General features: G+C 51.0%; 12 protein-coding genes across 12 annotated transcripts; 5 read left to right on the top strand and 7 right to left on the bottom strand.

The window, feature by feature from the left end:
* Positions 1-49: 49 nt before the first annotated feature.
* BJX68DRAFT_227795 (nucleotide-diphospho-sugar transferase) lies at positions 50-1,468 on the bottom strand. The gene has a single exon (XM_071038750.1). It carries the CDS (start codon positions 1,204-1,206, stop codon positions 121-123), a length of 1,086 nt encoding a protein of 361 aa, XP_070904058.1. The 5' UTR covers positions 1,207-1,468; the 3' UTR covers positions 50-120.
* A 183-nt stretch (positions 1,469-1,651) lies between these two features.
* On the bottom strand, positions 1,652-3,252 carry BJX68DRAFT_227794 (uncharacterized protein). Its single transcript, XM_071038749.1, has 2 exons — positions 2,793-3,252; positions 1,652-2,630 (listed from the first exon to the last, which is right to left on the bottom strand). The coding sequence occupies exon 2, from the start codon at positions 2,580-2,582 to the stop codon at positions 2,217-2,219; it is 366 nt and encodes a 121-aa protein (XP_070904057.1). The 5' UTR covers positions 2,583-2,630; positions 2,793-3,252; the 3' UTR covers positions 1,652-2,216.
* Positions 3,253-3,479: 227 nt separating this feature from the next.
* On the top strand, positions 3,480-4,454 carry BJX68DRAFT_227791 (uncharacterized protein). The gene is made up of 2 exons (XM_071038748.1): positions 3,480-3,833; positions 3,895-4,454. The coding sequence occupies exon 2, from the start codon at positions 3,898-3,900 to the stop codon at positions 4,123-4,125; it is 228 nt and encodes a 75-aa protein (XP_070904056.1). The 5' UTR covers positions 3,480-3,833; positions 3,895-3,897; the 3' UTR covers positions 4,126-4,454.
* Positions 4,455-5,244: 790 nt separating this feature from the next.
* On the top strand, positions 5,245-6,766 carry BJX68DRAFT_145906 (protein kinase). The gene is made up of 2 exons (XM_071036572.1): positions 5,245-5,553; positions 5,620-6,766. Exons 1-2 carry the CDS (start codon positions 5,316-5,318, stop codon positions 6,636-6,638), a joined length of 1,257 nt encoding a protein of 418 aa, XP_070904055.1. The 5' UTR covers positions 5,245-5,315; the 3' UTR covers positions 6,639-6,766.
* A 58-nt stretch (positions 6,767-6,824) lies between these two features.
* Positions 6,825-7,906, bottom strand: BJX68DRAFT_145900 (uncharacterized protein). Its single transcript, XM_071036571.1, has 2 exons — positions 7,392-7,906; positions 6,825-7,327 (listed from the first exon to the last, which is right to left on the bottom strand). The coding sequence occupies exons 1-2, from the start codon at positions 7,791-7,793 to the stop codon at positions 6,998-7,000; spliced, it is 732 nt and encodes a 243-aa protein (XP_070904054.1). The 5' UTR covers positions 7,794-7,906; the 3' UTR covers positions 6,825-6,997.
* A 315-nt stretch (positions 7,907-8,221) lies between these two features.
* On the bottom strand, positions 8,222-9,870 carry BJX68DRAFT_262601 (glutathione-independent formaldehyde dehydrogenase; the record flags this gene model as incomplete). Its single annotated transcript, XM_071044486.1, has 9 exons — positions 8,222-8,461; positions 8,517-8,589; positions 8,653-9,046; positions 9,106-9,201; positions 9,255-9,284; positions 9,336-9,509; positions 9,567-9,610; positions 9,666-9,691; positions 9,754-9,870. The coding sequence occupies 9 exons, from the start codon at positions 9,868-9,870 to the stop codon at positions 8,222-8,224; spliced, it is 1,194 nt and encodes a 397-aa protein (XP_070904053.1).
* Positions 9,871-10,243: 373 nt separating this feature from the next.
* On the top strand, positions 10,244-11,529 carry BJX68DRAFT_262600 (sugar phosphate isomerase/epimerase family protein; the record flags this gene model as incomplete). The annotated part of the gene is made up of 7 exons (XM_071044485.1): positions 10,244-10,301; positions 10,411-10,504; positions 10,567-10,704; positions 10,779-10,937; positions 11,002-11,104; positions 11,180-11,352; positions 11,427-11,529. 7 exons carry the CDS (start codon positions 10,244-10,246, stop codon positions 11,527-11,529), a joined length of 828 nt encoding a protein of 275 aa, XP_070904052.1.
* Positions 11,530-11,829: 300 nt separating this feature from the next.
* BJX68DRAFT_227785 (uncharacterized protein) lies at positions 11,830-13,218 on the top strand. The gene is made up of 2 exons (XM_071038747.1): positions 11,830-12,545; positions 12,618-13,218. Exons 1-2 carry the CDS (start codon positions 12,105-12,107, stop codon positions 12,948-12,950), a joined length of 774 nt encoding a protein of 257 aa, XP_070904051.1. The 5' UTR covers positions 11,830-12,104; the 3' UTR covers positions 12,951-13,218.
* Positions 13,219-13,648: 430 nt separating this feature from the next.
* On the bottom strand, positions 13,649-14,880 carry BJX68DRAFT_227784 (SMP-30/gluconolactonase/LRE family protein). The gene is made up of 2 exons (XM_071038746.1): positions 14,136-14,880; positions 13,649-14,088 (listed from the first exon to the last, which is right to left on the bottom strand). The coding sequence occupies exons 1-2, from the start codon at positions 14,861-14,863 to the stop codon at positions 13,782-13,784; spliced, it is 1,035 nt and encodes a 344-aa protein (XP_070904050.1). The 5' UTR covers positions 14,864-14,880; the 3' UTR covers positions 13,649-13,781.
* A 1,328-nt stretch (positions 14,881-16,208) lies between these two features.
* BJX68DRAFT_227782 (cytochrome P450) lies at positions 16,209-18,344 on the bottom strand. Its single transcript, XM_071038745.1, has 5 exons — positions 17,987-18,344; positions 17,083-17,933; positions 16,901-17,011; positions 16,676-16,842; positions 16,209-16,605 (listed from the first exon to the last, which is right to left on the bottom strand). Exons 1-5 carry the CDS (start codon positions 18,198-18,200, stop codon positions 16,410-16,412), a joined length of 1,539 nt encoding a protein of 512 aa, XP_070904049.1. The 5' UTR covers positions 18,201-18,344; the 3' UTR covers positions 16,209-16,409.
* A 567-nt stretch (positions 18,345-18,911) lies between these two features.
* Positions 18,912-20,278, top strand: BJX68DRAFT_227781 (Trichodiene synthase-domain-containing protein). The gene has a single exon (XM_071038744.1). The coding sequence runs from the start codon at positions 19,113-19,115 to the stop codon at positions 20,133-20,135; it is 1,023 nt and encodes a 340-aa protein (XP_070904048.1). The 5' UTR covers positions 18,912-19,112; the 3' UTR covers positions 20,136-20,278.
* Positions 20,279-20,498: 220 nt separating this feature from the next.
* On the bottom strand, positions 20,499-20,960 carry BJX68DRAFT_262595 (uncharacterized protein; the record flags this gene model as incomplete). Its single annotated transcript, XM_071044484.1, has 1 exon — positions 20,499-20,960. One exon carries the CDS (start codon positions 20,958-20,960, stop codon positions 20,499-20,501), a length of 462 nt encoding a protein of 153 aa, XP_070904047.1.
* Between the last annotated feature and the right edge of the window lie 139 nt (positions 20,961-21,099).

Here is a 21,099-nt window from a genome sequence, read left to right as displayed (position 1 = left end):
GATGCGGCAGGAGCACCAGATAGTCAAACCGGAGTCCCGGATCCGGCGATCACGATAGCACAGTATGCATTTATTCGTTGAAACATAATATACAGTATTAGAGAGAGATATCTTGCGAAATTAAGACCCGCCCGCGGTCTCAGTAATATTAAAGAACCCCTTCATCTCCCCCATGACCTTAGTCACATACCCATCCAGCACCTCATCACCCATCGCAACCCACCACTTTTGGTGTACCGACTTGAGTCCCTTTTCATATGCTTCCCTGCCGGTCCCCTTCTGACTCCATTGCGTCCCGATATCTACCCACGGCATGCGTCCGTCCACGCGGTGCGCGCAGTTCAGCAGGTTCTGTTCTGGGTAGTTTGGATCGAATGCGCCTGGTGTGTTGAGTAACGAGGAGTAGTACTCGAAGATCTCTTCCGAGGGCGCGAAGACGAAGAAGCCCGCGTTCATGTAGTTATCTTTGACGTAAAAGTTCTTGCCGGGTTCGTCGAGCGGAGGAAGGTTCGCTTCGACCCAGGAGTCGTGGATGCCGGCGATCATGTACGTAGAGGGGAGGGCAGACAACGTAGGGACAGTCTGGTTTGGATCGGGCTTCGTTTTCCGGATGGCGGTCGTCGGGTCCGTGAAGATGCCGTCGACAGGCCGGAAGAGGATCGAGTCGGCGTCGAGAAAGGCGATTTTATCGTACGTGGTCATCTTCCACACGTTGAGTTTCGCAAGGACACCCTTCCACCGGTCCCATTTGGGCAGGACCCAGTCGCGCGAGATGCTTTCGACCGGGATGACGGTGGCGCCGTCCTGTGCTAAGACCGCTCTTTGTTCCTCGGGGACGTCATCAGTGACGAGGACGAGAAAGGGAATTTCAGTCGCACTGCGGGTGTCGGGGCTGTGAAGCAGCTGATAAGTGAGAAGTCGAGCGGCGATGAAGTACGGTTTTTCTAGCACGGGCTTTTCGTGGTCTTCTTCGCCTGTGAGGATCGTTGCAAAAGCGTATCGTTGTGGCACATCCGGCGCATCGTGGGAGGCTGGCGCCGACGCCGGCGGCGGCGGAGAAGAGGCAGAGGGAGACCAGTGTCCCGGTGAAGGCCAGGAGTCCGGGCCAAAGAGAAAGATGCCAAAGAGGATGATTAAAAGGCAGCCTGCTCCAAGAAACGCCTTGACTGTGCGAGCCGAACGATACGCCGCGAGAGTGCCAAACATTCTGGCGGGATGGTCTCGACCAAAGCGTGAAAGAGCATCGAGACAGTGCAGAAGACAGGTCAAAGGAAGCTCGATCGTTCAGGAAAAGAAGCACACGAGCCTCGGAGGGTTGATGTGCTGGGGTGCAAACGATCGGACAATAAGCTGCCAAACCCGGAAGGAGAGCCACAGGTCGACTGGCCAATGCCAGACGCCCTGAAAACTCTGGCACATCAGCCAAGAAACCAGCATTTAGCCCATCTCGCTAGCTCGGGAGACCAACGAGGGATCGCCTATCGGGGTCGATTGCTGAGCGGATGGGCGCCGCTTTTTAGTTGGGGGCCAACACAACGCGAACCAGAACACCGAACAGGGTCCACTCCAGGCACCCTTCTTATCACTTGATTCAGATGACACATTCTGTTTCATCGATTTAAATCAAGGTGTGAGACATTGCATTGAGATTGAGGGCTGTGAAGGCGACGAATAGCTTGAAAAACATGAGAAGACCAGCCTTGAATCGGGAATCAATTCAAGCTGTCAGAGGCTCTGCTGGTTCTCGGCAGCGCTCCCGAGCCACCGCGCCTCACTTAGTTTGGGCTTGGCCTGATCAACAGACAAAAGGGTCTTTGATTGTCTCGAAAATTGCGAAGCGCCACGGTCCCTGAACACGACCTAGAACCTCAAATCCGCACCAAAAATTGGTACTCCTGGCTCCTGCACAAGACACGGAGCACACAACGTCATCCGCTACGCGATTGCCACGATCCGAGTCTGATATCTGACATTTGATGTAACAATTCCAAGGAAAATAATACGCATACGCCTGCAGGCAACTCAAATACACAATGATGTTCCCCAAGCTTCCCCAAGAACCCCCTTCGGCCTTCGACCACTCATTATCTCGCAAGCTTCAACACTGACAGGCTTACGAAATGAGCAACGAGATTCCCAAGGGCCAAGCTAGTTACGTAGTATTTCGCTGACTGAGACACTGGAGCCCGCCGAGCCCAACACAGCCACGGCACAGATTAGACCTGTGCAACCCAAGTCCCTTCCCGTTCATGCCGGACGAGTTGGAGATCCCCCGCCGCATCGAGAACAGGTTTCTCAGGCGAAATCGCCCACGCCAGGTCGAGCATCCCAGAGCTCGTCTTCGCGCCGCCTTCTGTCCCGTTCTGCGACCAGTGCAGGCACGAGGTGCAACTAAAGACCGTCTCAAATGAATTTGCCGATTTATCGACGTGGGTAGAGAGCGGCGTTATGGTGAGATTTCCCGTGTAGGCGGCTGGAAGGGTGTAAGTTGTCGTGTACCGCGGGGAAATCGCGACTGTATTTTCGGTCTCGGGCTTCGAGTTGGGATCAGCGTAAGCGACGAGGAGGAGCGAGTCGGTCATTGCGCCACCAAGGGAGATTCCGCACCATCCGCTTGCTGTGCTGCATTTCTTTGCTGTTTGTTAGCGGTGCTAAGGATTGTGATTGGCCTGCGGTGGGCTGAGGAAAAAAAGCAACGACCAATCCCGATAAATGAGGGAGAGCAAACAAGACTCTCGTTATCCAACCGTGAGGGCTCGAAACCAAAAAATAAAGCAGCGGTCTGAGCTTACGAGGTATCCAGTAAAATCCGTCGCGTCAACTTCACGTGCAGACTCGGGGAGAGCAAGCCCAAACGTCAGCCCCAGAGGCCCGGGGATTCCCCATGTCGAGAACGTGGTGTTTGTTTCTGGGTCGGTGTAAGGGGTTCCGGTTGGGGCTTGGGCGTGGCACGCGGGTATCACTATTATAAAAGCTTGTCAGCTTGCTTAGCTGAGTTGTGGAAAGTACAAGAGTCTTGGTGTTCTCGTACCGCTAATAGCGATGGTAAATATTGTTGCTGCGACCTTGGAGTAATACATAGTACTAGCAAGGGAGCAACCGAAATGTCTTTCGAGCGTAGCCTCTGGGTGTTCTTGAAGTATATAGGCGTTGTAACTGCCCTGACGTAATTGTCATTCTGTACATTCCTACCATCAAGTTCTTCCCCATTCCTGCGGCTGTATGAAGAATGCGGGTGATAATTACGACACGGGCAGAGTATCTGTGTCAGGGTCACTCTCAGAAACCTCAAAACGCACATCATCAGATGTATATTGGGTGAGATGGACATCCGTCCTGACAAGGTTAGCAGTAAATACTTCCTACGTACCGGCGGGGAAAACCGACCTCTCAATAATCAGAGTCTTAACTCCGGTTCATTTCCGCCTATATATTATGTCAGACGGCATCGAGATATAGGGGACCAAAAGCCCATTGTCGTCCGGATACGCGCAGTCCACATGGCGTCCCGAGGGCGCATTCCCGGACGATTATTTGACCACTGGTTAAATCTTCCGAGGCCGCGAGTTCATCCCTTGGATTTATGCAACGCCAAATTGCCAGGCTTTGTCGCTAACCTTTAGTAGCCGCTGAACTGGAGGAGAAAAGGATGCATAGTCGAGCGGGATGGTTTGAGGAGTCGATCTGGTCGATCTGGTGCTCTGCCGACCGTGTTGTACAGGTCTACTGCCGCTGCGATGTTGACACATATCCACGTACAGAGTACCCGACTCACAGCTTTCGAGGAAGGTGTATTATTCTTGTAGCGTCTTCATTGCGTGCCCGGCGTCGTGGTAGCGTCCTCGTGTTTCCGTTAGTCGATTAAATGTCTGGATGCTGATAACTGTTATGTAGGTAATGGCTGACCTCGCCTTTGTCGGTTCGCAGTGGACCACAAGCGTGTATGGATTGTTAGTGTTATTCTGCGACAGCGCGGCTTTCTTTTTCTACCACACACTGGGGAGGTACCGGACCTTCTGTCTTGCCAATGTAGGTGCATCGGGGTCTTGTTGCCTATCCAGGTCTGTCAAGGAAGAAGGTTGTCAGATTTCAGGATCTTCTCCCAACTCAGAAGTGATTTCATGAATGGAGGCGGTGGATAGACTATCAATGAGCCTCGTGACCTGTTTTGCACTGTTGGGAGCAGAAACTGCTCATGGGAAATATGTCCATCGATCCCTAAACTTCACTCCCCTAGCCTGTGTGCTTAGTGACGTCCCCCAAGGGCAAAAATGAGCTGAATTGCGAGCTTTGTCTCGTCAGTTGTCAGTCCCACAGAAACTTGGAGCAGAGATTCCCTGTCCATTTACTTTGAATTTCTAGATTCATCAAGACCAGATTCTGCTTATCCTCTTCTCCTCAGGCTTCAAGCAACAACAGTCTTTGAAAGCCGCTTTCGAACCCCTTCCACACGCAAGGCTAGATAAACTTTGCTTGAAACCTCCATCCTGGTTAGTAAATACCTTGTGCCGCTCATATACCTGCCCCATCTAACCATTGAATTCTCCAAGGAACCGGATCCACAATGTGCCAGCAGCTTATCGCCCCTATCCACCACATCTGCACTCACGTCGTAGAGGCGCCCGGAAGCATCATGCCTCACAATGGATGCGGAGGCTGCGGTGTTGTCAAGCAGACCGCATGGCTGGGCAAGCAGACCAGGCGCACTCCCTGCCCCAACTGCATTGCGTCTGAAGCCTATATCAACGTGAATGGCAAGTGGGAGAAGGCCTAGAATTGAGCTTCTACCATCACACCACCACGAAAACCACAATTCGAGTTACGGATATCGAAGGCCTGGAGATCTGGAGTGCTCTGTTGTCATGGGATTGGGCTTGCCGTGCTGTGCTCCGTTGGCGAAGGTGGTAGATGGGGAGTGATCTTTTGCGTTACTCCACTCAATACGTTTCATGGATTGCATCTGCTGTCTCTTGTGTTTGTTGTGAACCTCGCGTTCAAGCGACTTGAAATAGCTACAAGACATCAAATCTGGCATGTTCAAATTCTCTGAGGATGAGCTTCAAGCACACTGGTCGTAATACATGCCTAACTCAGGTTGTTGTGCTTCTGTTGTTGTCGAGCCTCACTGTTGACACCATAGCCTGAGGCATCAAGAGCCATTGCCCAATGAGAGCGTCTGTTTTGATTTACTGCTCGAGGAGGATGTTCTTCATCCACTCACTCTTCTTCCGGAGTAACACATCCCCGCACCACCTCTTTCAGAACCTCCCTCGCTGGATTTAGAGCAGTCACTGAGAATTATCTACATCTGAGCCATGGAGATTCAGCGCGAGTACCCAAATGTGCACTGGATCTGGCGAGGAGGCATCTCTTTTGTGTACGAAGTCGATCCTCACATCGTCGTCAAGGTCCCGCAGAACGGTGACTTCGAGAAAGATCAGTTCAAGAAGGAACTCGAAATCTACAAGACGTTCTCTCAGAACCCACCTTGTCCGTCGATTGTGCAGTGCTTCTACTACACTGATAATGGGATATTTCTTGAGTACATGCGAGGTGCGCTCTACCTCGGTGGCTATACCCTGTCCCGAGACGGGCAAGTACTAACTCCACCAATAACAGACGGCACACTCTGCGAGCGAATCCACGCACATCAGATGCGCGACGAGAAAACCAGGACAGTCACCCAGGTCACAAAGTTAGAGCCCCTCGCCCTCCGCAAAGAATGGATGAACGCCCTCGCGCAAGCCGTCACCTTCCTCGAATCCCTCAACCTCGCACACGGCGACCTCCGCCCCCCAAACATCCTCCTCAACGGCGACACCCTCAAACTGTCAGACTTCGACGCGACCGCTGAAATCGGAACACACTTCGAGTGCTGTCTAGCGCCCTACGGACGGCTACTCAATAAACACGAGGCGGATTTAGGACCATGCGGGTCAGCTGGGGATATGGGTCCTCGAACGGAGACCTTTGCTCTAGGCTCGCTTTTCTTCTTTATCAACTATGGGTTTGAGGTCTATGAGGATCGGTGCCTTGATGAGGATCCAAAAGAGCATGGACCAAGGGTTGTGGATCTGTTGCAGGATATGGTGCTCCCGGAGCTGGATGGCGATCCGGTGGTTGATGAGGTTATTCGGGCGTGCTGGTTTAATCAGTTTGCTAGGGTTGCGGACTTGGCTGCTCATACGCAGACACTTGTTACCGTGGTCCAAGCGAGTGGAGGAACTCAGGTGGGAGAGCTAAGTGACTGTGAGTACGGCGATGGAAAACACGGGGCTTTGAAAGAGGGTGACGGAGAACAGAACGATGGGCAGCCGAATGCGGGGGAAGGTGGCGGAGAGCAGAAAGGACAACATGTCAACAAAAATCCACACAATGGAGGAGACGGCGACACAGAAACCAGCGCGGCAGAAGAATTTGGAGAACATACTGGAGAGCAGAATGACAGCGAACCAGATGGCAATCAGGAAGCGGCCGGGGGCAACGATGATTACAATGGCCACGGCGAGGATCTATGTTCGAAACGGGCATTATGCCGGGATCTGGAACAGCGAGGGCTGCTCGAGATACTCTCTTCAGCCGAGCCGGAACAACTTGGGTTCAGCCTTGAGTGGTACAGACATAGGCCCACAGCCTAGTACTTCATATGAAGTGTCTCGAGGGCATATTGAGTCGATATCATATCAGCTCTGTGTATTTAAATCACATCATACTTTAAGTAGCTATGTCTTTTGCCCCGTCGCCATGAACCTATAATGTTTCCAGATCGCAGATCGGCAGGAACAGTAGCACTGTGTGTAGAGTGGAGTGAGAAGAATTTCCATTCTGCTATACCTCATACGCCAACAATAATGGTATTATCTCGAACAAATAAGCCGCCTGTGGGGACATTCAATTCAGATCGTTGACTATACTCTCACATATGAATTAACATGCACACACGCGGAACTGGAACTCGGGTTCGTTCAGGCCATCTCTTGTCAATGAGAGAAGACACTCAGATCCGGCATTCTATCGATCGTTCTAAACTCTTCAACACATCGCTCTCGCATTCTAATACATCCTCAACATGTTGATACAATGCGGAGAGTTTGCCGAAGAATGATTCGCAGCTCGGGCAAAAGTATGGCGTATCATCATCGTTCATGTCCATGTACTCTGAGCTATCGTAAAAGTCCCTTGCTATCTCGCCGATATCGTGTTTCGTGGCGCCGGAATCGCAATTACCGGACTCGAGGTGGATGAGCATGCCCGAGAATGATTTGAACATTCGGTCACAGTTGTAGCCGTAGCATACGAAATTACGAGGGTCGTGCGTCTGCTTATGCTACATACCGAAGACTCAGGTGTCAGTTATTCCCCCTTTCAACCCGGGGACTGTGGGCTCTCACCATCCTCAAATTATTCGCGTTGTCAAAGAAGTCGCCGCATTCGATGCACAGAAAATGCTCGAGGACATCATGCTGCTGCAGAGCGGCGGCAGAACGGAAGTATGCTTCGCAAGGGGGGCAGTAATGGTGGCTTTCTTGGAGGTGCCTCTTCAACTCCGCGTAGGTATCGAAATCAGGTTCCTCATCAGCGCAACGGTAGCAGATATTGTGTGAAGACGAGGATTCAAGGTGAGCCTCCTTGGCTGCCGTCGTGCGGAATACACGAGAGCATCTCTCGCACCACTCGTGATGTGATGTGTACCTGCAGTGGGAATAGTAGGCAGTCTCCGAGTTGAACCATCGTTGACACAACGTACAAAAATACCAGCCGTCGTGGTATTCGAGGTATGAGCGCTGGGTCATGATGGCTCGGGTGTGAAGAACGAACGAGTCTTGACTAGGTGCGAAGTTTTAGGTTAGAGAGCGGGAAAGAAAATATGAAGGTCAAAGCGTTTGCACTTTGCTTGTGTTTGAAGCAAAGATCCTCGCAGATTCAAGCCTGCGTTTCACGCACAGCGGACCATTTAGGCTTAGCGCGTCCCCCGCAGCCTTGCTCCAGTTGGGCACTGTTGATCTGCTCAGGTTTGTTTGTCCAATTCTCTCCCACATCGTCGCAGCTACGTCTGACTGATTTTCCGTCTTCTCTGAAACCTCGAACAATTGGCCTCGCTATACTATTCCTACCGCACAGGAACCAAATAAACCTAGAACAACAACTCGCCCACGCCCCCGCAGAAAACGCCATAAACTGCCCTTCACTCCGTTCGGTAACACCCGCCCCCAAAACCACATCACAGCGACGAGACTGCCGCCGGAGGAGCTTTGTTCTGGAACCCACCGTTTGGATGGATGATAACCTTCGTATACCCGTCAACCCGCTTGTCGAACTTCTCATACGCTGTCTCTGCGTCTTCGATTCCGATTTCGTGCGAGACGACGAAACTGGGCTTGGCTTTGCCCGCGATGATCAAGTCGCGGAGTTGGCGGTTATAAGCCTTGACATTGCACTGGCCAGTGCCAATTGTGAGGCCCTGCTGAGGGTTTAAAAACACTGGTCACGGTCTTGTGGAGGACGAGTGAGTTTACCTTCTCGAATAACTTTCCGAAACTCAAGCTGATCATGCCGTTTGCAGCCGCCGCATCTCCAGCACCAGGATCACTACCCATATCAATCAGCGCCCTCCTTCTTCTCCATAACTCCCGTAGCAGAAATCATACGCACCTCGGCACATAAAGCCCCGGAATCCCCAAGCCGCCGCAAGCCCTCGTTACCCGAATCATATTCTCGAGGACAATGTTCGGCACCTCTGTCGAGTTATCCTTTCCAACTGCCTGATACCCAACCGCATCAACCGACCGATCGACCATGTCGCCATTTAGGGCAATGATCTGGTCGACGGCATCGCCCTTTGTGAAGTCGATTGCAGCGGCTCCGATGCGTTCGGCGGCACGCAGACGCTCGGGGACTCGGTCGACGACAAAGACGCGCGAAGCACCTCGCAGCTGGGCGGAATATGCGGCCATCAGCCCGACCGGGCCGGCGCCGAACACAGCGACACTGTCACCAGGTTGGAAGCCGGAGATCTCGATACCATGCCAGCCTGTTGGGAAGATGTCTTTGCGGCCATTTATCAGCAATTATATCCGACGTGACAGGGTAAGGCAGAAGGCACACCTGCTAGGAGGATAAAATCTGCTTCATGCTCCGTGCCTGGAGGAAGCTTCAGCGCGTTGAAGTCTGCGTATGGGACTCGTAGGTACTGTGCTTGACCTGATGTAGACTTTAGCTAACCTTCTTTGAGTCCAGGGAAGTGACAAGTATACCTCCCCGATACGGCCCCATCGCCACATATCCTACACTCAGTCAGCTGCCACTCCTCATTTTCCATGACTAGGCAAGCGGACCATAAGCACCACCCGCAAAGCCTGGGTTCACTCCTGTGCAAAAAGCCGTCTTGCCGTCCTCGCAGTTCCGGCACCGACCGTCGGCAACGTTAAACGGCATAACAACTCGGTCGCCCTTCTTCAACAGTGTGACTCCCTCTCCGAGCTCTTCAACGATACCTAGGTTCTCGTGACCTATCTAGATGAGCACATATAGAATGGGATGAAATGGCTGAGGACCGGTGGGCATACCGAAGGTGATCCCTGGCTCAGCCGCGGTTCTCCCTTCATACATGCTGCGCTATGTAAGTATCGTGCCCGCCGCTGGAATTTAGGACTTCTATAACTCACTGTAAGTCTGAGCCACAGATTGCCGCCTAGGTATCGTACGAGTGAGCGACTTGTCGACATCGTCTCAGAGTTGCCTTCAGGAACGTACACTGGTAACCTTGACAATGATATCATCCGGATGCTCAAGCCGAGGCATCTCCACCTCCTGGACCTTGACCTTGAATGGTCCATCATAGTTGATCGCTTGCATAGTACGGGACACCATTGCGAATATCTTTCCTGTGAATTTTTTGACAAAGGCAAAAGGCGCGAAATCATTTTCCTCGAAAATGCACAATGCAGCTACTTTAAGGGAATCGCCGTGCGGGGTGCGGAGACGTATACCTGCGGGGAAAATTGACAATTTCGACAATGGGGTATGCCAGCCGCGGGGCAAGTGGATCCTGCCCGCCGGGGGAAAATACTCGATTTGATGTTGATTTCTGTTTTTTATACATCATCTTAGGAAACTGGAATCCGATGACGAGCTCGATGGCTGTGTATAAACAAACCCCGCTGCGCCCCTCATTTGAGCTCTTGTGCTTTTCGCAGCCATATCCTGAACTCAACTCTTCCTCAATCTCTTTGCGGTCGCAACAATGGTTGTCATTAAGCGTTTTCGATCTCTCTGGGGCATCGAACCTGGTCCTCAGCAGAGTGAGTGGAAGAAGAGGTTTATCGGGTGGAAACAGCATGGATATGGTCTCTTCTCCCGCAGAGAGTTGCCGTGATCGATTTAAATCGCTAACAAACAGCAAATGTATAGCCGGAATTGAAATCGACTTTGCTGGCATGAGCCCTGAGGAGCTGCAACTCACACGCAGCATCGCCGATGAAGTCGGATTGGAGATCAGCGTAACGTTAGTGATGGCCACATTCACTCGGCAGCTAGTCGTCTCGCGAATCCAGCTGACAGTCGCAGCCTCTTCTCATCCTGGCCAAAATATATCGGACCTCGCCCTGCCGGACTGACACCAGAATACCACGCCGAGTTCTTTCGCGAACAGCTTAAGCTCGCCTCCATATTGAAGCCTGTGCGAGTCAATGCTCAGTCCGGAGCGTATGTCATCCCTCCATCTTGATCAAATCCTTATAGTTGAAAACTCGACTTAATGGTTGTTTAACTGTTTCCAGTGACCACTTCACCTGGGACGATTCCGTGCGCTTCTACCAGCTCGCCCTTCAGGTGGCAAAGGAGGAAGGATTCGAAGGCCGAGTATGCCACGAGACGCACCGCAATAGGTCGCTGTTCAATCCGTATGCGGCGGATTATATTCTGCAGAGGGTACCAGAGTATGTGTACCCTTTACCTCATTATCTACATAAGAGAAGGACAATCTGCTGACTTGCTCGATAGATTAAAGATAACAGCGGACATCTCGCATTGGGTCGTCGTATCGGAAAGGCTCCTCGACGAGGGTGAGGAAGACGCGGCCATTCTGGCCCGAGTGATCCCACACGTATGTGGAATTCCACCCTCGCCTACAACCCGCAAATTTCACACTTGGGAGTAATGCGCTAACTCACAGCATTAGGTCGGCCACATCCACGCCCGGACAGGCACAACGCAATCCTCTCAGTGTCCCGAGCCACTGAACCCCGTCTTCACGGCAGAGCGCGAATTCTTCGAGAAGTTCTGGGTGCGCGTTATTCAGCACAGACAGAAGATGGATCCCGATAGCACACTCACGTGGGTTCCGGAATACGGGTAAGTCAGCCTACAATACCTTCTTCGCGCCGTCTGGGAATGTATCTGGAGCGGAAGTTAATGACAATGCATAGGCCCTATCCATACCATCCGATCAACACAGCACAGACGTTTGATGAGCTTGCGGATAGCGAGGGCAAGAGATTGGAGGCGCTTTTTGCGAGTGTTGTCGGGTAAGGGTCGGATATTCTTCGATATAGACTGTTAAATACTATAGATTAGAACCAGATCAAAGAAGATGGACAATATTTGATAGTATGCTTGGGCTCTTCGCTACATATGACTTGGGCCGGAGACTCAAAAACATCGGGGATACGCACACAGAGAAGTGTGGTAGGACCAACTATATATATTGTTGGGTTTTCCTCAAGCGAAGAAGAACTAGGCACCCGGACAGATATCTACTACAGGTAAGATACCTATACCACTTGCAACTACATACGTTGGACTACATATACTGAATTGGAACAGCGTGACCGAATGGGTGGTGACCGTCGCAAGTTCAATCTCTGGTTCCTGCCGTGTCTGATAGATCACATTCACGTGATCCCCCTTGCGTCGAGAATGGTGGATTCTCGAGATAAGCCAATCAAGTAAGTACCTGTTTTCCAGCTTGTTTCAAGCCCGCGATCGTCATCTCCCCAACTGTTGGAATCCCCGCGTTTTCACTCCTCAACCACCCCAGACACCAGACACCCCTGGGCCCCTTTCCGACAACCCCCTGACAGCAATCCGCGAACCAACAAGAAACCATGAATGCCATAGGCCCCTACCTCGTCCAAAAGCCCACCATCCCGGCCATTCCGAGTGTGGGCCCAACCACAGCGCACGCCTGCACCCTCTGCAGCCGCTTCTTCGTCTCGCAATCCGCACTCCACTCGCACTACCGCTTCTCAACCCAACACGAATGGTGCGAGCGATGCAGCCGGGTCTTCGTGTCGACGACTGCGCGGGACGCGCATTTCCGCGAGTCGACCAAGCATAATATCTGTCCGACCTGCGGCCGCTTACAGGATTTCGATACCCCTGCCGAACTTACGCGCCATCTCGAGGACTTCCACTTTTGCTGTGCGTCTTGCTCGCCATATATCTACCACGACTCGCCGGAGGAGTTGAGGAGGCATGATGTTTCGCAGCATAATCTGTGCATCAAGTGTGGGGACTATTTTAGCAACGCGAATAACCTTCTCATGGTGAGTTTTCATCGCCTGTACTTACCTAGAAGTACATCTATCTGCCGAATCAACATTGACTAAAATCGACAGCACCAACAAAAACACCAACCCCGCACAATGCGCTGCTACGGCTGCGACCACACCTTCAAGTCGTTCTCGGGTATGCTCATCCACCTCGAGTCCGGCGCGTGTGCGTCGCAGATGACAGAGGCCGAGATCGACGCGCTGGCGCACCGGTGTTACCAAAGTCGAAAGTATGTACTTTTTGGACTGGACGGGGGCGAAGGGTGGATGTACAAGTGTCCGACCTGCTACAAGGAGTTCTTTAAGCTGTCGGCGCTGTATCAGCATGCGGAGGATGTGATGGACTGTGGGCATGGGTGTTTGGATAAGTTGCAGGTTTGGATTGCCAAGTGTGTATAGATGGTCTTTTTTCCTTTTCCTTTTTCTTTCTTTCGCTTGTGGGTTTCGGCGTAGACTTGGTAGAAGACTGTGGTTTGGTTGTTTTTAAGCGGCAGGGCTATTGTGTTTCTTTTCATTCTTTTTTCTGTGGAGCGCGCGATGCGCCTTTTCTTTCCTTTTTCTTTTTGGACTTGATATGAATTAGTTCTCTCGTTAAGGGTAGCATTACCGTCCAAACGCCTACGACTATCAGCAATACACCAATAGAACAACTCTCATCAACACGAAGAATTCTAGGCGCGTTACTCCCATCCAGGCTTCCATCTCCTACCACGAGGACAGACTTCAATGTTCCATACGCACCGATTGCAAATAAAGTCTTTGCAACTGCTAAAGGTATGGATTGTACGCAATCCTATCCAGTTTTAAGCAACGATGTTATATAAAGGACTGTACTAGTACTTAGCAGGCAATGACTGCTTTGAGCGTCTAAACATAAAGCGAAGTGGCCAGTCATCTTGAGGTTCGGCCCTCATGTATACCCTAGCTTCACGAAGCTACAGATCGAGTATACGAGATCCCTTGCAGGGTTCATCTAGGTATTGATAAGATTCAGGGAGAACGGGCGTGACACCAGGTCTTTTTATGTCGAGGAAATATGCACGGGAGTATTCAGTGTACGCGTGTTAGGAGTGCCCCTCCGACTTCATCTGGGCTTACTCTGATCTGCCCCTGTACAGCCTCAGAAGGATGTATACTAGCTTGGTCACCGGCGTGGAGAAGCCTAAATGTACCGTATATAAATACATTTAAAATAATGTCTCTCTAATGCAAACCCTTACCATGTACCATCTACAACCCCAACAAAGCCCCATGGACATCCTCACTCAACGTCGCCTTCCAAACGCGATACTCATTGAGAATATACATCTCGCCGGCTTCTGCAAAGCAAAAGTTCGCCGAGACATCGGGCAGCTTAATCTTCCCCAGGAGATCACCGCCGGCAGACCAGACGTGCACGCCGTCGCCGCAGCCGCTGTACACGTTGCCGTCTGTGTCGACCTTCACCCCGTCGGGGATGCCGTTGTCGGCGTAGGCGAAGACGCGGCGGTTGATGAGGAAGGGGGATTTGGCGTAGGTGGCCACGTCGTAGGCGTAGCTGGTTCCGTTAGTTGGTAGTTTCGAAGGGGAGACGGGATGGCTTACATAGTAGCAGCACGCTCAGGGTTATTATCACCGTTCCCACGATGCGAGTCCGTATCCGTAACATACAGGATCGACTCATCCGGCGAAAACGCCAACCCATTTGGCTGACCCAGTCCATCAGCAACAACACGCACGGACCCCGTCGCCGGGTCAAAGCGATAAACCTGGTGCGGGAGATCTGGCTTCGGCGCAAACCCCTGGTCGTACGCATACGTTGGGTCCGTAAACCAGATACTGCCATCAGAGTGAATCACAACGTCGTTGAGGCCATTGAATCGCCGTCCATTAAAGGAGTCGAGGATAACCTCTGTAGAATATGGCGGCTCGGGATCCATGTAGATTAGGGCTGACGGCCGCTCGACGGTTCCCTGCGACGCAAAGAGGATACCGTCCTTGTAGTTAACTGCGCCGTTGGCCATGGGAATATCCGGGAAGATCTGCTCGCGAACATAGACATCGTTTTTCGAGCGGATTTTCGAGATCTGGATGGGTTGCCCTCCCGTCTTGGTTTGGTAGTTGCCGACGATGAAGACGTCCCCAGTTTCTGGGATGTAGACGGGTGCCTCGTGCGCGAAGGGGTATGTTTTATTCTGCAAGATGAGCTCGAGTTTCGGGTTCTCGCCGATAATGTCCTTGAATGCAGGCTGGTAGGTGATGAAGGTGGCGTTCTCTAGGGCTGTGGCGCCCAGGGCGAGGAGGAAGGTTGCGGTGGCGAGCTTGGAGGCCATGGTTGCGGAGATGCGGGGGAGTCAGGAACAGGAACCTTGCAAGGGGAAGAAATGGACAAACCTGGAATCTGGAGGAGTATTTAAGCCAGTCGGGCTCACAGCGGATCTGCAAGGAGTTGCTCCGTGGATTGTCCTCCTGGAGTTCCTGAACGACCGGAAATCCTCCGGCGAATTCGATCGGGCAGCGATCGGCATAGGATCGGCGCTACGGGGGGGCTTGAATGGCGCCAAGAGCCTTGGCTCGTCTCGAGGCCTGCATTCTCTCGATGCGGTGGACTCGATCTGGAGAATACATGAAGGGATGGTATAGATACGCCGGATTCCCAGGGATATGGATAAGAAGTGGTCGTAGGTCGATGGTGTCGGAAGAGGGCTGAGATTATTTTCGGAAGTTGGTGAAAGATCTTTGGTTCCTTCCCCAACTGTAGTCGGCGCCACTGTCCCTAGACAGCGTTACCAGTATACAAGACTACGTACTAGTAACTACTGGGCTTCGTTCTTTATGTAATGCTTGAAACACTGTAGAGAGCATCCCATGTCCGAGCACGTGGCGCGAATGGCCCGGACCGGCAAAGGTGCGCTGATTAGGGCTACTTCTGATCCGGACCAAGTGCAGTATATTTCTCAATTCTTCGCCTCAACCAAGGCTAAAAACTTCATTATAAGAACCAGAATCTCATGCTGCTATATAGAGAAATGTAACAACCTACTCCGTTCTCGACTCCTTCCCAGCATATTCGTTTTGAACCCAAATCGAGCCATGTACTTTACCACGCGCCGTACCGCAGCAACTCCTGAGCCGAAAATCACCAGATTCCTATTAATCCAGAGCTAGGAACAAATATTCCGCTGCTCAGCATATCTCTCCACAAGAATCCAGCGGTAGATTCTCTTGTACCTCCTCGGATACCAATGCACAGGGGCAAAAGTGCTCTTGTATCGGGCCTACGCTTGCTGGAAAGCTTAGACATAATAAAAGAACGCATGCGTGTTGTAAAATAAACATATTAAAGAGTAGACAAGGTATCTCAAGAACCTGGATCCAGCCAGTCACGAGCGAGGCAGACCGTCTTGGGGTTTCAATCTGGAAGATGCCGTGCGAAGATGACAAACACTCAAGCACGTCAAGCAGCTGTCGTTTGGGTCCAGTTTATTGGTTCGCAGCCCCTCAACGCCAAGCGACTGTGGACAATAGGAGCAAACCTGTCAAAGCGTGGGTACCTAGTCCCATTTGGTCTCTGGTGCTTCAGGCATCATTTTGACAATGGAAGCGCCTCAGCAGACTGCATCGCCATTTGCGCGGCTGACAGCTTGGTAAGACGTGTACAGAAAAGTGCATTGTCCTGGATCGTGCAAATTAAATTGAGTAGCAAGATACGGAAACGAAGGTAAAAACCATCAAAATTCAAGGCTTTTTAGACATCTATCGTGGTGACCTCACAGTGGATGTCTGCATGGCGGACATTGTCCTGGGGGTAACGGGGCTTTTATCTGCAATACAGGTATGGCGACCATAGTACATTACTCATAACCCACTCGTCTGAAATCACGGAGCCCCTTCACTAGTAGGATCCTGATAGATGCCCACAACCCTAGCCCTGACCATGAAATGGCCAGTCTCGGGGAACGGAACACCACAGTCTCGTGCAACGCGGACACTGGCTTCTGTTGTGTCATGCAGTTCATAATCAAAGTATGTTGCAAACGAGGCAAGAGTGAAGTATAGTTCTGCGTAACCGAGGCTGTGAAAGAACAGTTGATATTAGCTTGAGCGATATAGCTGGGTGAAGATAGAGCCGATGGTCCACAAACTTGATTCCAATGCACTGCCGACTTCCTTTCCCGAAGGAAGTTATGAATTGTGTGAGATTATCGCCCCGTTTGCGCGCTTCTTCCCAGCGATTTGGGTCGAAGGAAGAAGGGTCTGGAAAGATAGTCGGGTCCATATGCACGAAGTAGCTTGACATGCTCACTGGGGTCTGTTGGTTACTATTAGTGCTATGTCAGGATTTACCTCCAGGGTTGGGGATGGTGTACTTTGGCTGGGATGATATAGTCTCTATACTTCAAAGTCTCATTCGGTGCGACTCGCGGAGGCCGAATGGTGAGCCCGTGAGAGAGGCGAAGGGCTTCATTAACGACGGCAGTCTGTGAGGCTGTTAGAATATGTTTCTTTAAGGATTGTGTGTCGGTGCTGGGAGGGTGGTTGGTCAACGTACGAGATACGGCAGCTGTTCAAGTTCGGCCAGAGACACTGTCTTCAGATCCTCAATCCCGCTTTCCTGGATTTCCGCCCGCATGTTGGACAAAATATCCTTATTATGGATAATATGAAAAGCAGCAACCGTCAACGCATTCGCTGTGGGTTCAGTACCCCCACTGAGCAGAATCATGCCCTCATCGTGAATTCTTGAGAGCGTCCGTTCCGGCGCTGGAATGTGCGGGTCTGTAAGCGCATCAAACAGAGTCCCCTGCGATTTTCCTGATTCAGCAGCACGAATTGCGCTCGCTGACTTCTCAGCGACCTGTTCCTGAATCCCAGCCACGACCGCTGTCGCGGGCTTCACGGCTGCAAAGAGCCAAAGCGGAACGTGGCGAAGGACTGTCAAGACGGACGGGAACAATCGAGTGATGTGGTCCAGTTTCTCAGTCTCAATAATCGCATCCCGCACTTCACTCCGAAATGTCTTATTCTCGAGGAAATCACAGCTCTCGCCGTATGAGTAGGATGTAATAATATCCGCGGTAAGTGCTGCAAACCCGGCGCTAAGGTCGACAACACTGTCATCCTTGTAGAACTGCTGCAATCGCTCCATGAGTCTCTGCACCTTGGCCTGGATTAGCGGTGATATGTTTGTGATTGAGCGCTTTGAAAACAGGTGACCTAATATACCCCGACGGAACCGGTGATGATTGTGGTCAATGGTTGCAATCATGGAAGTCGGAGAGCCAAAGAGCCCGACAAAGTTCGGGTCTTTGTTGCGTTTGCGGGAGCCGGAGGCGTAAATCTCATTGTAGAAGGAGGGATCTTTTATGTGGAGCTCATTCGGGGTGATTCGGATGATAGGCCCTTTATGTTGTTAGTATACCATGGTCTACTCGGTGTTTTGAGGCAGCAGGTACCATATTTCTCGTGCATCTTTTCAATTTCCCAAAGAAACTTTCCGCCTCGGAAAACATCGTGATAGATCTCGTTGAGGCTAGTCGCGGCTGTCAGCCTCGGACCAGGAAATCTGGCCAAAGGGTGGAAGTAAAGGCGATATATGGTTTTGGTGAGATAGAAGGCTGCAAAACTGAGTAATAGCACCTCCCATCGCAACCATTGAAGGGGTTCCATTTTGTGCGAGATTCAGGAGCTCTCGGTCAACAAGCAACGCTAAAAATTCTGGTAGTTGCTCTTCTTGGCTCTGCTTGGCTATACATCAACCATCCCGTCAAAAAGTTGTTTCCTTGTCCAACTTTGCCGAAAGCCTTCTTATATACACAAGTCCGATTTGAGACATAATGAGATCACCATACCCTTAATATTTTCAGTGATAATATATAGCAGGAGCTCTCTTTAGACCTAAAACCTAAATTAAGTTTAGCCTATATATTTTACTTTAGTACACAAGAGATCTGTAATTATTAGATCACTACACCCTTGATATTTAAGTGATGAACGCATAACAGGAGCTCTCTTCAAGCCTAGAAGCTGAATTAAGTTTGACCCACAGGTGTTATTTTTAGCTTCTAGGAGAGTTATAGTTAATTATTAGATTACTACACCCTTGATATTTAAGTAATAAATACATAACAGGAGCTCTCTCCAAGCCTAGAAGCTAAATTAAGTTTAACCCACAGGTGTTATTTTAGCCTCTAAGAGAGCCATGATCAGCAGATCACTACACTTAATATTCAAGTGATCAACACATGACAGAAGCTCTCTTCAAGCCTAGAAGCTGAATTAAGTTTAACCCACAGGTGTTATTTTTAGCCTCTAGGAGAGTTATAGTTAATTATTAGATTACTACACCCTTAATATTTAAGTGATGAACATATGACAGAAGCTCTCTCCAAGCCTAGAAGCTGAATTAAGTTTAAACCCACAGGTGTTATTTCAGCCTCTGAGAGAGTTGTGATATCACGACGGGCCTATACGTGGATGGAAGGCCGTAAACAGCCTAAATCGTGACGCCAATATTTAAAGGCTCGATTTGCTGGAATTCCACGTCTCTTCCGTAAATTCCAATCATTTTGATGTCCCATAATGGACCAAGTCACAGTCCAAGAGCTCAGCAATGTCCTCGTCGCTTTCCTCCAACGCTTTGACTACGACGACACCGCCCGTCTTCCACCAGAAGATCTAAAGTCGCTGCACGACTTTGTCCTCCCGTACATCCCCCACAATAGCAGAATCGTCCGCGAGATAGCTGGATACGTGCACTGCACATTCCCTTTCCTCCCTCTCGAAATTCGACAGGCGGTTACCCTTTACGACTCATTCCAAATGTCCGTTGACGACATGCCGATCGAGCAGCACGACAGTCTCGAGAACCTCTGCATCCAGCTCTCGACCCGAGAGCAGGTTAAGCACCCTGTCTGGAATGGCTTCTTTGAAACGCTTCCCCTTGTCCTACAGCATTACGGCCCGTACGCGCAGACAACGCTCTTCCGCGGCGCGCTGGAATTCATCCAGGCCACTTGCCTTGAGAGGACGCTGTTCCGCGGATACTCCGGCTCCACGTACCCCAGCTATATACGGCGCATGAGTGGTCAAGGCCCCGTGCAAGCGGCTCTATGCTTCCCAGAGGCAGAGTTCCCGCAGAGTGAATTTTTGTCTTTCACTGCGTCGTTGGAGGCAGAGCTCGAAGATTTCGTTGGGACGGTTAATGACCTCTTTTCGTTCTACAAGGAGAGTGAGAATGCGTTCGAGAGTATCAACTTTCCGCTAAACGAGGCTTCGTGTAGTGGTCGATCGGTGCTAGAGATACTGATCGATCTGGTTAACACCGCGATAGGATCGTGGGCGAGGGTTCAGAGTATCCTAGGGGTCTTAGGCGAGAAGAGGTTATCTGATCGCGTTGGTGAATTCTTCAAGGGATATGTTCGGTACCATCTTTCGTGCAGTCGGTATAAGATTGGGAGAATTTGCGCGGAGTCAGGAAATCAGGAGCTGTTGCGGTATTACCAGATGAGCCTCAATGTGCTTGGGGGAGCTGTGAGTGCTACTGCAATGGAGAATCCCGCAGTAACATCCGGCAAATCTGGTGCTCTCGGGTTGCCAAACTGAAGATTCTTACAGTTATAAGAGTATTTTAGACCGCCGTCTGCGGTACTCCAGCAAGTTCAGCAAATGACATCTCGTCTGTCACATCCAGACTCGTCAACACAAACTACTTGATACAAATGATATTCAGAGATATTTTGCCGGTACCCATCTCGTGAGCCAGGTTACTGTTGTTTAGCCCTTTGTTGCATTGTTTTCTTCGGCCACCCAGTCTTCTTCCACTCCCTTCTTAAGCTAACCTTTTAAACCTTAACCACAAACACGTCCTAAACAAAGTCTGCCATTCCATCAAGATACAATCCCCATTTATCACAAAGATAATCTAGCAAAGCCTCGAGCATTTTTGGTTGGGGTTGGGGGTGCATTTTAGCCAGGAGACTGCAGACTTAATCCCAGTGGAGCCGGACGGGCTTGGTCGAGTTTTCTCGAGTTTAGTCTTGATCTCATGGAGAGTTTTCTCACAGTGGCGTGCTCCAGACGGAAGGTGTTATCGAGAGGCTCCGTCTCCAGCGAAGTGGCGAGAAGCGACAGCTCACGGAGGAGAAAAGACAGCCGTTTGACTTCGGACTGGAGCTGATTGACTTCCTTCTTGAACTCCTTGACTTCGACACCGTGCTGGCAGACCACGCGAAATAGACTGCCCGCAAGCGAGACGAGCCCGGCTATGCTTACGGCGATCGACAGAGGGGTGCCATCGAAAGGCTGTCGGTTGCGGAGACTTTGAGTTTCTTCCAGGAGGAAAGAGAGAAAGGAACTCGAAACAGCGCATCGAGGCGGTTTTACGTCCCAGTGAGGCTGAGCGTAGCCTTGCGACGACTGCCAGCGCATGATGCGACAAGAGGGGCTGTGCTTACCAAAGGGTCTCGTATCTGGCCATTGCCTGGTTACACGGTTGCCTTTCATGATGGCTGTGACTTCTCTCCTTCAATCAACCTCTTTAATTGATGTTGCCGAATTCTGAAGATGA

The sequence above is a fragment of the Aspergillus pseudodeflectus genome (genome assembly GCF_044049435.1).
Source record: "Aspergillus pseudodeflectus strain CBS 756.74 chromosome Unknown BJX68scaffold_4, whole genome shotgun sequence".
NCBI classification, from domain to species: domain Eukaryota; kingdom Fungi; phylum Ascomycota; class Eurotiomycetes; order Eurotiales; family Aspergillaceae; genus Aspergillus; species Aspergillus pseudodeflectus.
This window is presented reverse-complemented; position numbering and strand designations above follow the sequence as displayed.